The sequence below is a fragment of the Myxocyprinus asiaticus genome, chromosome 21 (assembly GCF_019703515.2).
Source record: "Myxocyprinus asiaticus isolate MX2 ecotype Aquarium Trade chromosome 21, UBuf_Myxa_2, whole genome shotgun sequence".
NCBI classification, from domain to species: domain Eukaryota; kingdom Metazoa; phylum Chordata; class Actinopteri; order Cypriniformes; family Catostomidae; genus Myxocyprinus; species Myxocyprinus asiaticus.
This window is the reverse complement of record NC_059364.1, coordinates 8,092,765-8,108,213: the sequence shown is the minus strand read 5'-3', so window position 1 is coordinate 8,108,213 and position 15,449 is coordinate 8,092,765. Positions and strand designations below refer to the sequence as shown.

The window sequence follows — 15,449 nt, the reverse complement described above, 5'->3', positions numbered from 1 at the left end:
CAAATATTTACCACCGTGGTGTTTAAGGGTCAACCACCGCCGGTAAACAGTGTTGTACAGTGGTTGGAGGGCAGGGAGCAAATTACATGTGTAATGTGGATCGAATTTTAAAAAGTAACAGATTTTCGCAAGTCTTATAAGTTGATACATTTACGTGCACGTCACCGTCGGTGGTACTCCACCATCGTGATGGGGTGGTTGTTATGGTGTTCCTAGCAGCCCTATACAGTACATTGATCAATTTCTATCGAATGGTCAAAATTTCATTTTAAAAACATACTGTATGTAAACAACATTTTACAGGATCGCAGTCATAAAGTTTTTGTGTGTTTGTTAAATCTTCTAAATAAACTGAACTTGACCCTTATCTCAGCCCTGGCACTCAAGAGGTTGTGAAATGGGCTGGTGTTGTGGTGGCTTGTCTTCTGACCTTTGACCTCTTTGTTCTGTTTTTAGGAACGGAATCGACCCTTTGACCCCTTTAACTTGCAAACCTTGGAGAATTCCTTAATGGACATGATCAGGACCGACCATGACAAAGGTAAACAACATCCTGCCGTTGGCCCACCAATGACTATCGCTGATATTTTATGGAGGAATCATTTTGCAGGTTAGGACTCTTAGTTTATACATCCATATGTACTGTATTTGTTCTTTTGGCTTCATCCATTAAAATCATTAGGCTTTGGCTGATATGACATTGTTTCTTATATGCCTCATCTGCAAAATATTGCATACTATTTCTATATACTGTATCTCTAAGCTTTTGCAACAAGTATTTTTTATGTATTTTAAGTGTTTCAAATCACTTCGTTCACTGAATTCTGGTCTGTTTCTGATGTTAGTCTTTAGCAAAGCATTAGCTGAAGAGAAAGTTGACAGTAGTTGCTCTCATCTGTTGTGGGAAATTCTCTCGCAAGATGTTTTAAGATCACACTGCAGTCTCGGGGGAGATCATGAGAGATGGTTTTCCTCTCTTAGACAATGGAAGCGTGTGAGTGTTTAGACAAACAGGAGGAGAGAGAGTGTGAGGCAGAGCGATTGTTTTTATGTGCTGGATGCATGGAGAGACAGAGCAGGGGCCCTGTCACGTTCTCAAGTGTGGAGCTGTTTTTCCTGCTGTGGGATTGAGAGGAGCTGTGAAGAGCTTCATTGTGGAATTAGTTTTGGGTGGTTCAGTGTTGACTGTGTCTCTGAAAATTAATCTGGCAGTTGGAGGGCTGGATTCTTGAGGGATTGTTCATTGAAATGAGAGTAGAGAATCCTGACTAACAAATGTCTTAGTTATGGCAAACTGTTCTCCTCCAACACATAATGGCAACAAAGAGAAAAGGAGATGACAAAATATTTGTATGGAGCCAAACTTTCTTATGCTCCTGGTTTTTGGCACTTGCTAAATGATTCAATTTATATTGCCAAAGAAACCCTTTTCCACATCCCAATGAGCAGTGATTGTGTTTCTCATGTGTGTTTGGGAAACGTGGGGACTCATTGCAGTTGTTTGGCATCTACTTGTCATAGATGTTGTTTTTGAATAAGTTACTACTAGAAATCAGTGGTGGATAAGGGCCTGTGGAACAGGTTCTTCAAACATGAAAATGTGTGTTGTATTACCCTTACTTTTTCAACTCCCCATCCAACCACCTGGCTCCTTTCTGGTATGTAAGCCCCACCTTTCATGATTAAATCCATACCTGATGGATCAAGTCCTGCCCTTCATATTTTGGTTGAATATCCTGTTTCACTTGGATATACAGTACTGTGCAAAGGTTTTAGGCACAAAATAATGCCATAAATATTTATCGTCATACGAAGTCCAGTAAACATACAAAAATCTAAATCAATATTTGAAGTTTTCACCTTCTGATTGGACGAGAGACATTCCATGAGTGCTGATGTCTAGCACCATCAGCACTTGAAAGTAGTGTTGGGTTTGAGCCCACCTTAGTCGAGTCCGAGTCAAGTCCATGTCTTTAAACAATCGAGGCCGAGTCGAGTCTGAGTCCGAATGAATCTGTTCAAGAATCAGAATTAAAATTGTAACCGTAAACTCAACATCAATATTTTAAGCTTATTTTGACCTTCAAAACTAAGAAGAACATTTTGTCAAAATAAATGCAAAAAACAAATGATTAGTATCCAACTGAACAGTTTCAGAATGAAAGCATTCTGTTGACATTTCAATTATTTGTTGATTATTTCAAATTTTAATTTAGTTTTAATTTCTACTTCATTTTCAGTTTTTCCATTCAATTTAGTTTAGTTTTATCTAAAATTATGGGTGAAACACATTTAATGTAGTTAATACATTTAATAAATGGTAATATTAAAACATTTAATAATGCCCATAAAATGAAATACAACAACATAAAATAAAAAGAGAAAAGATCAGATACCATTAAAAAAAAAAAAATTATATCCCACAGTACTACACTTCACACTTTTCAGTCCTCCTGCTGTGTCCAGGTGTAGCCTATTTCCCTAAAGTCAAGATCAAACTCACCTCGGGCTGACGTTTCGTTCTTTTCACATTATATTTAGTATGGATAATAGGTGAATAGAGACTTCTCCCCTCACTTGTGTTCTTCACTGTATTTTCTGACTTTTTTGCCATTGAAACACAAGTGCCAGCTTTACTGGTAACACACAGAGGTTGCGCTACAAATATGTAACGGACTGAGTTGTACAATTTCCATCATGGCCTATTTCATCCGTCATATTAGTTTAAATATCCCTGATACGTAGTAAATTAGATTTTGTCTCGACATAGTCAACATTTTCAGTTAGAAATTACTTTGCGTAGTAAGCGTGCGTCTGATAAAACATTTGTTCTATTTAATCATTTGCAGAGTTGGGGAACGTACTTTCAAAAGTGTACTTATGTTATTGATGTTTCTGGATGAGAGCGGCAAAGCACATGTGGCGATCTCTCTCTCTCCCGCACACACATACAGCGCGAGCGAGAGAGTTAGAAAAGTACTTTGAAAGAATAATCACACATAAGGACATACGCTTGAAAACTGATGCGCAGTATCAAATACACAGAATGTATGATAGTACTTACAGTATAGAGCACATCAGTATGAAGACGAAGCCAAATCCCGGACATTTAGAGGCAATTTTGAAATCCCGGCCAGACGCTTTTACAGGTCTGAAAAAGAGGACATGTCTGGGGAAAAGAGGATGTATGGTCACCCTATGTTACATTATTTTTTTTTTGTTTTTCATTGCATCACAAATGCCATGGACTCAGCCGGACTCGGAAAAAAATCCCAAGTCCGAAAGGCTCGAGTCCGAGTCAAGTCCGAATAAAAATGCATCCGAGTCTGTGACAAGTCCATTAAAATTGGACTCGTGACTCAGACTCAAGTCCGAGTCCGAACTCGAGTACCCCAACTCTACTTGAAAGCTTTTTGAATCACTCCGCTTGTGTTTGTGGTGTTCTAAACTAAAGTGTAAGAGCAGCGCACATATGTAAAAGAGCTAGATGGGTGTCTTTTAATTTTTCCCTGTGACATTAAAAATTTTAGCTAGCAGGTGGTGACAAAAGACAATTTTTATATGTTATGAGCCAGTAAAGTGTGACGGCCCTGTCTGGTGTTTTCGCTGTATTCCATTTCTCCTTCGCAGTGTGGCAGCAGGTGTGGGTGCTTTCCTGATTGCTCTGCTGATGGGCACTAGGATAAAAGATCTGTTCCTTTCAGTGCTAGCTGGTTTCCCCTTGCTTCTAGTACTTTTTGGGGACTATTGTTTGGACGCTTTGAAAACCTTATTTTTTTTCCTTTAAATAAATTTATTACTTTATGCTAATTTGGGTATTGCCTCTTCTTCATGTTGCCCGCCAAGTGCCAGGCATGTTTAACAAAAGTTTGACGTGCATTGAGTCAGTGCACGTCACTCAGTGGGCGGTTTCTTTGAAATCATCGATATTGTCTCTCACTCCATGATTGCTCTGATTACTACTACAACATTACAGATGGGAAATACAGTTATTAAGGCTTATCACAGCTGAGAGACACAACAGACGGAGTAATCAGAAACATACGAGGCACTTACCTGATACCGTAGTTTCTGCTGCGATGAGATCTAATCAACATGTTGGAGGAGAGAATGGTTTCTATAGTGAATGACTCTTGTGCACTGGTTACCACAAATTCTCAGAACGGCTATTTTTACACAGAAAATACGATGTATTTGACAAGAATTCCCATTATCTTAAGCAAGCTGACTAACACTACACTATTGCTTGGGAGTCGCAACAGACGCAGGTAATCTCGCACACTCAATCATGTTTTCTTTCTTTCTTTCTCTCTCTCAAACACACACATCCTTATTTCTCCAATAACTTGTTAGAAACAGCCCAAGCCATCATTACTAGTTCTGAAGTGACGTTTTTTTTAATTAGCATTGGAGGCTTGTGCAGATCTTTTGAACTAGCAATGGTAGATCCTGATCCGTGGCATAAGAATGTAGTTTCATGCACAAATGTGTGTTTTTGTTTGTTTGTTTTTTGTGTGTGTGACAGTGCTTAGTTTTTTCTAATTTTTTAATTTACTTGTTCTTTTAACTGTTGTATACAAGCAATATCACACTCTCAATTGTGCTGTGATTACCTGCGGCCAAATTACAGCCGTACTGATGTAGGGCCATTCAGCACTCTTGCTCGTGTGATATTGCTTTACCATCTTAAACAAATGTTTTTGTGAAACATCATAAGTGCCTATAACTTTTGCACAGTACTGTATGTTAAATTACGGAAGTAGCATAGGTTGCAAACACCATTTCATGTTGACTTTTAAAGCTGATGTGTGTAATAATTTTTATCGCCGCTTATTATGCATAGTCAATTGTAACTAAGCCATTTGAAGGTTAATTTCACCTAAAAGTGACACTGTGGCTCTGTGGTGCTATTCAAACATTCGTTTGTTTGTTTGAGTGGCTCGACCGATTGTGTGAGTTTGGGGTGGGACTCTCTTTTTGTACAACCAATGGAAAATATTGGGAGTATTCTGGAATCTGATTAAAAACCGTGAGCACATTTACATGCACACCAATACGCTGATAACTACCAAAAATCCACTTATTTAAAAAATCTGACAACGCAAAAAATCATCGGGTTATTCTCTGCTTTTGATGTTAAAGTGTAAACAGGCATGCGCGCAACACTTGCGCACACTGGATGAGCCAGTTAGAATGCCGGTAAAGTAGTTTACATTTAATGCAAAATCGAGTTCATGGGAAAAAACTACAGTTGGCTGCATAAGTTTGCATTCCCCTTGCAAAATCTGCAAGATATTTATCATTAAAAAAATTAAAGGATCATAAATGTTTTTATTTTTTATTTTTTAGTTCTGCCCTAATGAGGTTATTTGAATTTACAGATATTTACACATATTCCACAACAAAAAATAATTGAATCTACACAAATGATCCTGTTCAAAAGTTACATCTGCTTGGCTCTTAATATAGTGTGTTGCCTTCTTGAGCATCAATTTGGTATCTTAACTGGTAGAGCATGGCGCTCACAATGCCAAGATCATGGGTTAATTTGCCAGGAAACGCACTAAATGATAAAAAGATATATACCTTGAATGCACTGTAAGACGCTTTGGATAAAAGCGTCTCCCAAATGCATAAATGTAAATGTAAATCAATGAATGTATGCACCTTTTGTAATTATTGTGTTGTCAAAAGCTGGATGTCAACATCATTTGGCCACTCTTGGGAAGAACTAAAATGTGCAGAAGATGCTGGGAAACCAAAGAACATGCAGTTCCTTGTTGTTTTATTGTTAAAAAAAGTGGACAGCTTCACTGCTCACGATTTATGCACAACTATCACAAAAAAACAAAACAAAATCCACATTAATCTCAATCCACATTAATCCGATAGCTATGGAAAGTGGATGAATTTGCTTTGTTTTGAAATGCACAACCAAGTAATGGAGATTCTAACATTTGCACAAACGAACACACACAAATCGCATGATCTCTATTGTGTAATTGTAACCAAAGGTTTAAACCAAATCAGTCATTTCCTATATGTGAGCGGTTTGAAAAATCTACCAAGGCTTGCCTGAGACTGTGTTGACTGTCACTGCTTGGCAGCAGATGCAGTCAGTGGTCAATAACTCTGTTGTAATGGTCATACTAAACTAGCTGATGATACGAGTATATTTTAGGATACTTTTTCTTCACATCTGCACAAACAGGTTCCTCTCATTCAAACTAGGAAATGCTTGATTGGGCAACATGTAATCTAGGACGCTGAGATGAGTTGGGTTCAGGCAGAGCTAATGTTGTAGGTTTGTGCAGGACAAAGTTTAGAGAGTGGCTAAGACTGTGATGCAAGATGTTTGTCAACCCTAGGCTAGGTTGACTTTGAACTTTAACATTGAAAAAAGTACCTAATGGTTCATGGTCCAATTTATCCGTCATAGAAGGCCCAGTATGAAAAAATGTCTGTATGAATAGTGTAAGCCATAATTTCTCATTTCATGAACTGCCTCTCGTTTTTGAGGGAATGTGTAAGGACAATCATAGATCAGCTTTTTCAGTTTGCTGAAATAATTTGTTTATTCTGCGTTTCGGAGTTCTTACTAAATGTTGAAGAAAATAAAAATAATCTAAACTGCATAATTTCAATAAATTATGTGTATTAAAGAAATGTACATATCTTTGGCATTCTATTAGAGAATGAGTTTGTAGTTGAGAAATAATTCTCTCAGATTGTTGCACAGTTTCCTGCAGCAGTTTGTAGCAGGACCAGATTTCATTGTAGGATCTTTTCTATTAATAGTTTAACATTGTTTGTCTTTCCCCAAACAGACCGTGTGAAGCACAAGGTGTGCGTGATGCTGACGTGATAATTATTGACCTGTGAGCTGATCTTTACATGCTAGAATACCAGTATGATAATCAGCAAGTTTGTTTGATCCATCCAGGGATTTTTTTTCTTAGCCATCTCAGTTTAAGGGATGTTAAAAAATACATCAATGCATCATGATTAGAGGTCAAACGATAGTGGAATTTACAATACCGATAACTAAGGTGGAAGTAAAGGCAGATAACCGATTAGTTAGTTAATCAGTTTTTCCTAATTAATTTATAGAATATAAAACAAATGTCTTATTCTTAATTAATTATGGTGGGAAAAGACAGAGTCAAAAATGAATAAAATCCCAGTTGCAGTTTTTTGTTCAACCAAATTCCTAATAATAACTAGAAAAAAATTAAGATTTGGTACATAATGCGGGACTTTTAAGTATAAACAAGCCCGAAACACACTAATATGAAAAATATTGGCAACTATCGACAGATTTCTGCCTATAACCGATAGGTCCAAAAAGCGACTATCGGCACAGATGAATCGGTAAAACCGATAGATCGGTCTACCTCTAATCATGATGCATTGATCTGATGATGAAAATCCAATACGTGGAATTTAATAATCAATTAGCCTACAATTGAGCACAACAGTGCCCGTCTTGGTTCCTGAAGTGTTATTCCTATTCATTTTTTCCATGGGGATTTCATTAAACTCATAAAAGTGCCATAAAAGAGTCATGAAGCAAACCAACCACAGTGAAAAAAAAATTGTTGGTTTAACTTGATTCAATTGTAAACACTGGTTCCACACCAGAAAATGTGTTTCTTTGATATGAAATTAAAATGTAGTTTCTACTCAAAACTTTGTGTAGCAAAAACCTAAATTAATTGAGTAAACCAAACATTAAATTTCATAAAATGCTTCAAATATTAATCACGTAGTCCCAACACAGTTGGGTTAAGTGAACATAGATGGATTGTACACAATGGCCACGTTCACACAGCAGCAGAATATGGTTGTCAGACCTTTTTTGAGTGCTTAATACGGCTGCATTCACACACAGGACGGTTATTTACGAGTGTGACAACCGCATTTTATAACCGAACTGACACCTGCAAATTTTCAGGTCTCACAACCGCATTCTCTGTAAACTTGTGCTGTGTGGACAACTAGTTGTCAGTCACGTCAAATAATGTAAAAGCCACGCTGCACTGTACAATCGTGTGTCTTGTGTTAATCATGAGGGGTTTTGTTAACTTACTGAGATGGAGAAATGAGCTGTGTGTCATCCGAAAATCCAACAGCTGTCTTTCACTGAAGCTGCTCGTCATTGCGAGTCGCGTGACAAATGCTTCACTCTTAAAAAAACATTCAAAGCTGCTGTCGATTAATTATGATCTGATTAATGAACTTGCACCTCATTTGGACTTGTTTGTTTAATAACGCGGCTTCAATTGCGATAAGACATGCCGGTGTTATGGAAGTCACCATCCTTGATATTTACGTTAGTCACTGTCACTATGGTTACAGCTGTCAGAATACGGGCTTGACTTTGGTTGTTTGTTTATACAAACAATATTCAAATGGCTAATGTAGGCTGTTGTATGAACAGGACATTTCAAGACTCACACAAGTAAATGCGGTTGTCAATCCCAAACACTGACTGTGTGACCATAGACGATGAAATTTAGTTGACCAAATGCTAAAGAATTGTGTTGCATTAACTCATTTTAAATAAGTTAATTGAGCAAGCAATAAAAATCACATTGACTGAACACCATCAGTTAGAAGTCTGAATCCATTTAATAGCAATGTAATTATATTACTTTTTGATGACTGTTGAATATCACTTAGACTTTACACAATATAATTAAGTTCTCATCTCAAACATAAATGTATTAAGTTGATTTCAAGTTAACTGGTTTAGTATTTTCAATACAGCTGCAATACAGTATTTTTTTCATTGCAGGTGGATCACAAGAATACAAGCTTTAATTTGAAGCAAAAAAGTACTTTAGACAAAGGTACAAAACAGTGTACTTACCATCTTTAATAAGAGCATGAACTACAGTCCCATTATGCATTGAGAATGATGTAATTCAATTAAAAATGATGTTTTGAATCATACCAAAATAAACATCCCTTAGTTTGTGATGTGTAATGAGTATAGGAGCAGATTAAATCTGTGTACTTTTATTGCATGTGCTGCACAGATTTTGGGGGGAAATCTGCAGAATTATGCAGAATGGATTTAAACATGGTTAAATGTGTTAAACGGAATTGAGCGTACAGCCCTACTCATATTCATCAATTCAATTCTGACCAAATCTGCAGAGCTTTTTGCTCTGTTCGGCGCATTTAGATTCTGCGTGGACCTGCTAATGGTATGAGGTAGTATATGGATGACCTGACCTTTACTTAAATTCCACAGAAATTGTGGCATGTGCTTTGCATCAGTTCTTGCTGTAGCCTGTTGTTGAGTGGATTGATTTGAAAGCTCCAAGGTCCAAGTTCTCAGAAGTTGTATTGTAACTTTTATTTCAAGCAAGTGTGTCAGCAGGGAAGACGACTTATGTGTATCTGTCATAAGACTAGAAAACCACCCACTTTCATGCTGAAGGAAAGACTTTGACATTTACTTCCAGTGTTCTGGTTTGATCAAACAGCGAAAGGGCAAAGGTAAATGCATAATTTGTATAAGCACGGACCCCAGTGAGGAAATGTCAGCATATATCAAAAGAATGCTGATGTTAATCTTAGTTGAGTGTGATCTGTAGATTGCCATTTAACAGTTTAAATGAATACTTCACCTAAAAATGAAAATTCTGTAATTTACGCTCTTGTTGTTTCACAATGTTGTTTGACTTTTCTTCTGTGGTACACAAAAGGAGATGTTGGGCAGTATGACAGCGTTAGCCACCATTCACTTTATTTTGTTACATTCCTTTGAAAGTGTCAAAGTATTGTATTACAGTTAGGTTTTAAAGGGGTCATGACATGCCTTTTTAATTTTTTTTATGTGTTCCTTGAGGTTCACTTATAATATTAGTAGGCTTGGGATTGATGACTTTTTACCCATCAATATATATCTGAAGATTTTTCTGATGATTATCTATATACAGTATATCGGGATTTTTTTCAGATATAAATATGGCTGTTCATTGCACAATAGACTTTATTTATTTTTTCAAAACAATTTCTCAACACAACTTTGTTAAAGTGTGAGCGGCAGGGTAAATTAAAGGGTGTCGCACACTGGATGTGTCTCTCTGACATCATGGCTCGTTATAAAATTTGTAAAAATTATTTTCTACAAAGATACATTGGTACTCTGAAGTGCACGGAGCGCAACTCGCATAGTTTTCCATTATATTCGACCCAAATAATTATCAAAGGACAAAGATTATTTACTCCATCGCTGGATGATGTATTGTGTATAGGCCTATGTATCTTTTATAGAGCGTTTGGGAGTTCTTACTAAATGTTGAAGAAAATAAAAATAATCTAAACTGCATAATTTCAATAAATTATGTGTATTAAAGAAATGTACATATCTTTGGCATTCTATTAGAGAATGAGTTTGTAGTTGAGAAATAATAGTTGAGAAAAATACAGAAAATGATGTATTTTCAGTTACAAGTATGTTGTTTTGTGGTTTAACCGCTTGAATGAAAGACCTATTCAAGGCTACATGCAGAGAAATTGCGTAATAAACGTCGCCATTTCTAATCGTTCAGTTTGCACAGTTACAGCAGTTTCATACACTAACCTGCAAACTCATCAACGTCACTTTGTTCATTCTTGAAGTACAAAAACCTTCATAACTTTGGACTGCCATATGCTGTGCCGCCTTAACTCGTCCTGTGTGTGTGTGTGTGATCGTGACTGCGACCGGCTTCAGTAAATTTTATATCACCCTCTTGTGGTCTCCCAATGCTATTACGCCATATTGTTAAACAGAGGCCAACTGAGTGAATTGAAAAAGCATGCGAATTAGGCTTCTAATTTAAATGTCGGCTAATTTTAATATATCAATGCCTCACAAATAGATCTATAAAATAGCGTGCCGATCAGTAATCAATATATCAATGTTTTATGACATCCCTAAATATTAGTAAAGTTTGTAAAAGTACAAAAACAGTCATATATTTGTAAAACATAATCACTTTCCACCCTCATTCTGAAGCTCTGTCAGAAACGCTCGGTTTTGCTGCTGCTTCTCCTTTAGGACTTGACAGTAAACGCCCACTGTTTTGATTGACACTCTGCTCTTGAGTGACCAGCCCTCTCTTCTCGCAATCTCACTGCTCCTACTGGAGAGGGTTACGGAAGGGATAAGGGAAAGTAGGTGTTGATGTGAAGGCGGTCAGATGCAAATGCCTACCACAGTGTGACATCACAATGTGGAGGAAGTAACGAGTCGTTTTGGCAGCTTGGTTTCAACAAATGCTCTTTATGCAGTGAGAAGAAAGTTTTGAGTTCTGAAACTTACAGTATGTTTTTATAGTACAATGAATATGTCGAAAGATCAAGAAAAATGTAATTCATATCAATTATTATTTTATTTGTATTTTTTATGGTAGTATTTTTAGTTTGTGTATTGCATTTGCAGCTTGACTTCAAGGAAATTTGACCACAGTGTCAATGTTTCGACAAAATGAATGTTGGAAAAAGTTTTAGTTTTTATTTTGGTGATTTAATGGAATATGATTAAGTGATTATTAATCACTTTGTTCCAGTAAAAATCTGAACACCTGTAAAACAAACAATATACATTTGCCTGAGAAGCAAAAACATAATTTATTATCAAGACGAAATTGTGATGTTTTTGCTTAAAACAAGTCAAACAAAAGTGCTTGTGGACAAGACAACATACATTCTCTTTCAAGATGCAGTCCCTGAAATCTTTATCTTGTTTTAAAATAGTAATATTTACTGGAAAACAACACAGAGATACTAATTAAGAGTATATTTTTGCAGTGTATCTAGTTGTTATTCAGTTAAAATGACTCAGCAGTGACATTTAATTCAGCCAAATGCGTATTTAAAGTGTACTCTCTTTAAAGGGCAGATAGAGTTTTGAGCCGTTTATTGCACTGATGAACAGATGAATCATGCGTCTCTTCAAACGTGTCAATATTTCATGATGAAATCGTGATGGGGCATTCATTTACAAATCAACTTTACACCTTTTTATTGTTGTTTACCTTGGCTACTGTTGGTACACAGACTAACGGTTGAGCTGTTGTCGTATTGATTTGAATTACTGAGAAAATCATCCAAATGTGCATGTGTGAATGATTTGCTCTCTGCACAGCTGCAGATTTTTACCAGAGAGTTGATATATAGCAAAGCACATGAACCCTAACAGCGCACACAAGCTGGGAAACATTCGTCTTGCTCTCTCACAGGGCCAAATACCTGTCAAAACCATGTTGTGCAAATGTCTTATCACTTGCCATTATTTGACATTGGTTGCGGCACCGAAGGGCACAGCGTCTCTGGGAATCTCGTTGTGCTGTAGGGAAGAGCTTTGCAAATGTGACTAGCAGAGGTTCTGAATTTGCATGTGAGCCAGTCAAGGCTTGCTCGCAGCGTTTCCTGGAATCCCACCAGAGCTTTGCTATCATTTACAACCAAAACTGCTAATGCTGCCACATTAGAGCTCTCATTCTTAAAATACAACAACAGCTGCTTTACACTCATGCAAATTAAGACTTCATGTAGTTACAGTGACTGTATGTGTTTACTTAGCTATACTTTGGGGACCAAATTGTCCCTAGATGTTTGCTAAATTTGACTATCTTTTTTGGGGGGCATTTGGGGACATATTTATTTAGAAATACTGTGTGTCATAAAATGCATATATACTGTTTATATATTAGGGCTGTAAATCGTTTTTGTTTTATTTTATTTTTATTAATCATAGTTTTCTGTATTTAATCGCAGTTAATCATGGTACATGGTAGGCCTATGTTAAAACATTCAAATATAATCAGAAATATATTTAATTACACTTTGTCTCAAATACCTTGCAAGTAATTGGTTAGTCATCACTTATTTTAATTATTTAAATATGTACATGTTAAGATGTTCAGTTTTGGTGCAGAATGTGGATAGAGTTAATTAGACACATTTTTGCAGGTATAAATATTTGACACAAATATATGTAAACATGCCATAAAATCAGTGAACATGCTGTAATTAAATTTACAGCTCAATTCATATCAAGCTTTATTGGCAAGATAAACTTAAGTGTACATATCCAATGCACTATAAGACACTATACATACAGAAATAAAACAAATTGAACGCTGAAGTTTAATTTGCTGAAGTTCAGTCTCTATCGTGCACATGCTGGTTCTCTCTTGCACGGTTTTGCTTTTGACACTGGTTCAGATGATAGTGAGTGAGCGTTTTCGGTCGACGCAAAGAGATATCTTGCCCGTATCTCTCCCACATCTGGCTAACCGTTTGCGGGTGAAGTCTCTATTTTCCATACAGTAAATCCGCTCCCGTGTTTATTATGCCTGTGACATGCATTGCACGTAATGAAGAAGCGTGCACTGCTCCACACAATCAGTTTCTGTGAACTATTAATTAAAATTAACATGTTAAATTTCCCAGCACTGATATGTATATTGTGTGTGTGTGTATGTATGTATGTGTGTGTGCGTGTATATATGTGTGTGTATGTATGTATGTATGTGTATATATATATATAAAAATATATATATATATATATATATATATATATATATATATATATATATATATATATATATATATATATATATATATATATATATATATATATATATATATATATATATATATATATATATATATATATATATTAGTGTTAGTATATAGTAATTGTAAAACAAGTCAAAGTTAGCATGTTGTTAATTTGATAGCCAAGTAAAAGTAAACATGTGAGTAAAAAAGGGGAAGGCTGCAAAATGTCAGGTGTCTCCTTGGTGTTTATTTCATTACTGTAATGGTTTATGTTTTTCTCTCCCCCTTTGTAGGTCGCATGGGTCTGAACTTTCACCATCCAGTAGCTGAGCATATATTGCCACTAAATAGTGAGTATCTCTTGCTCATAGTACTTTATTAATGTAAATGAGCATGTACTTAACTGTTCAGATGAACAAAGTGTTGGATTTCAGTTGTGAAGCAAACACATCTTGTTATAAATTCCCTCTTATTTGAGTTGAGCCAAATTATTCAAATGTGTGGGTCTTTTTATACACTGTCCCAGTTCACAAGTGCTGACCTGAGCATTGTACACCAGCACGTGGGACTGTGGAGGCTTATATGGCAGTTTTTTGTTGTGACAGAAGATAAACCATTTCTGACCATTTTTATATTAGTAGCATCGACCAATAAACATACTCGCTTGGCCTGTTAATAGAAGTCATACTATCATAATATCCCTTTGTCTGGGAGCTACCGGTATTATTACTGCTATACTATGCTATGCTATACTATACTACAGTAAAATTTACTTTTATATTTTTTCCACAGAATGTGTAGCATATTTAATATAGACCTACATTTGCACATTATTTGAAGGAGAGCATTGGCCAAGGAAGTGCTTTTTAAATATAATGCTGAAAATTTGGCTTTTTATCAAATTATTTGAAGAAATAATCAGCAGATTAGTAAATTAGCAAAAAAGTAGTTAGTTGTGACCCTAGTACACATTAATACACACTATGTTTCAAGGAGCTTCCTCATAAGCCACGTCAGCATGGCGAATAAATTTAAATCTTTGGAGTGGAGCATCTTCTTCAGCAGTGCAAACCTCAAGTGTTTCAATGAGGTGCTCACAGTTGAAAGAATTTCAACTTTGACCTTTCAAAACGTCAGCAAATGTTTTCAATGTTTACTCTGAACACCCCTCCTGCTTTTTGGCCAAGCAAACTCTTAAAATCCCTATTCTGTGATGATATTTGCAATGCATTTCATGTGGAGCTCAAAGCGGTGCTTGACGCCTGCGTTGAGTGATGCATTGACGGTCCGACGCAAGTCATTTGGAAGCCGCTTTAAAGAATTTGAGTAAAATGTTACGTAAAACATTTAATTTATGAAATTTTATGTATGAAATTTCATCAAAAATGATATTGATGAAACACTTAATGTTATCAGAAGAGCTCCGACCCTGAATAAACCCCACCTGATCTATATGTATGAGAGATGTTATAATTTAATCGGTTAGCCAAAATTTTTGACAATTTTAACGTCTAGCTAAATCAGGGAAATTGGATGGTAACTCTTACACTCGCTTGGATCTTTGTCCTTTTTAAGAATCAAACTGATCCGGGCTTATGTCATGGTTGGCGGAAGCTTTCCATTCTTCAATGATTCCGTATAAACTTCTAACAAAAGTGGAGCCAGTTCTGTAGCATAAGCCATCTGGCCCTGGACCCTTGCCTGTAGGTAAGGCCTTAATTAACTCATCAAGCTCCTCCAAGTTTATCCCAGAATCAAGAGAATTTTTTTGCTCAGTCGTCAGTTTAGGGAGATCTAATGGTTCCACAAATTTCCTAATATCTTCATCAGTAGATGAAGACGTGGAACTGTAGCCGTTTTCACTGAGGGAATGGTAGAAAAAG

General features: G+C 36.3%; 1 protein-coding gene across 10 annotated transcripts in view; it reads left to right on the top strand.

Moving 5' to 3' along the window:
* Positions 1 to 15,449, top strand: part of LOC127412199 (cytoplasmic polyadenylation element-binding protein 3-like) — a 65,982-nt gene that overhangs the window by 13,222 nt on the left and 37,311 nt on the right. For 7 of the 10 annotated variants that reach the window (XM_051648381.1, XM_051648380.1, XM_051648382.1 and 4 more), the window contains 2 exons: positions 457 to 610; positions 13,860 to 13,916. In XM_051648381.1, coding sequence (XP_051504341.1) covers positions 457 to 610; positions 13,860 to 13,916 — 211 coding nt within the window. The remainder of the gene's footprint in view (positions 1 to 456; positions 611 to 13,859; positions 13,917 to 15,449) is intronic. The other 3 variants (XM_051648385.1, XM_051648383.1, XM_051648390.1) reach the window with 1 other exon arrangement.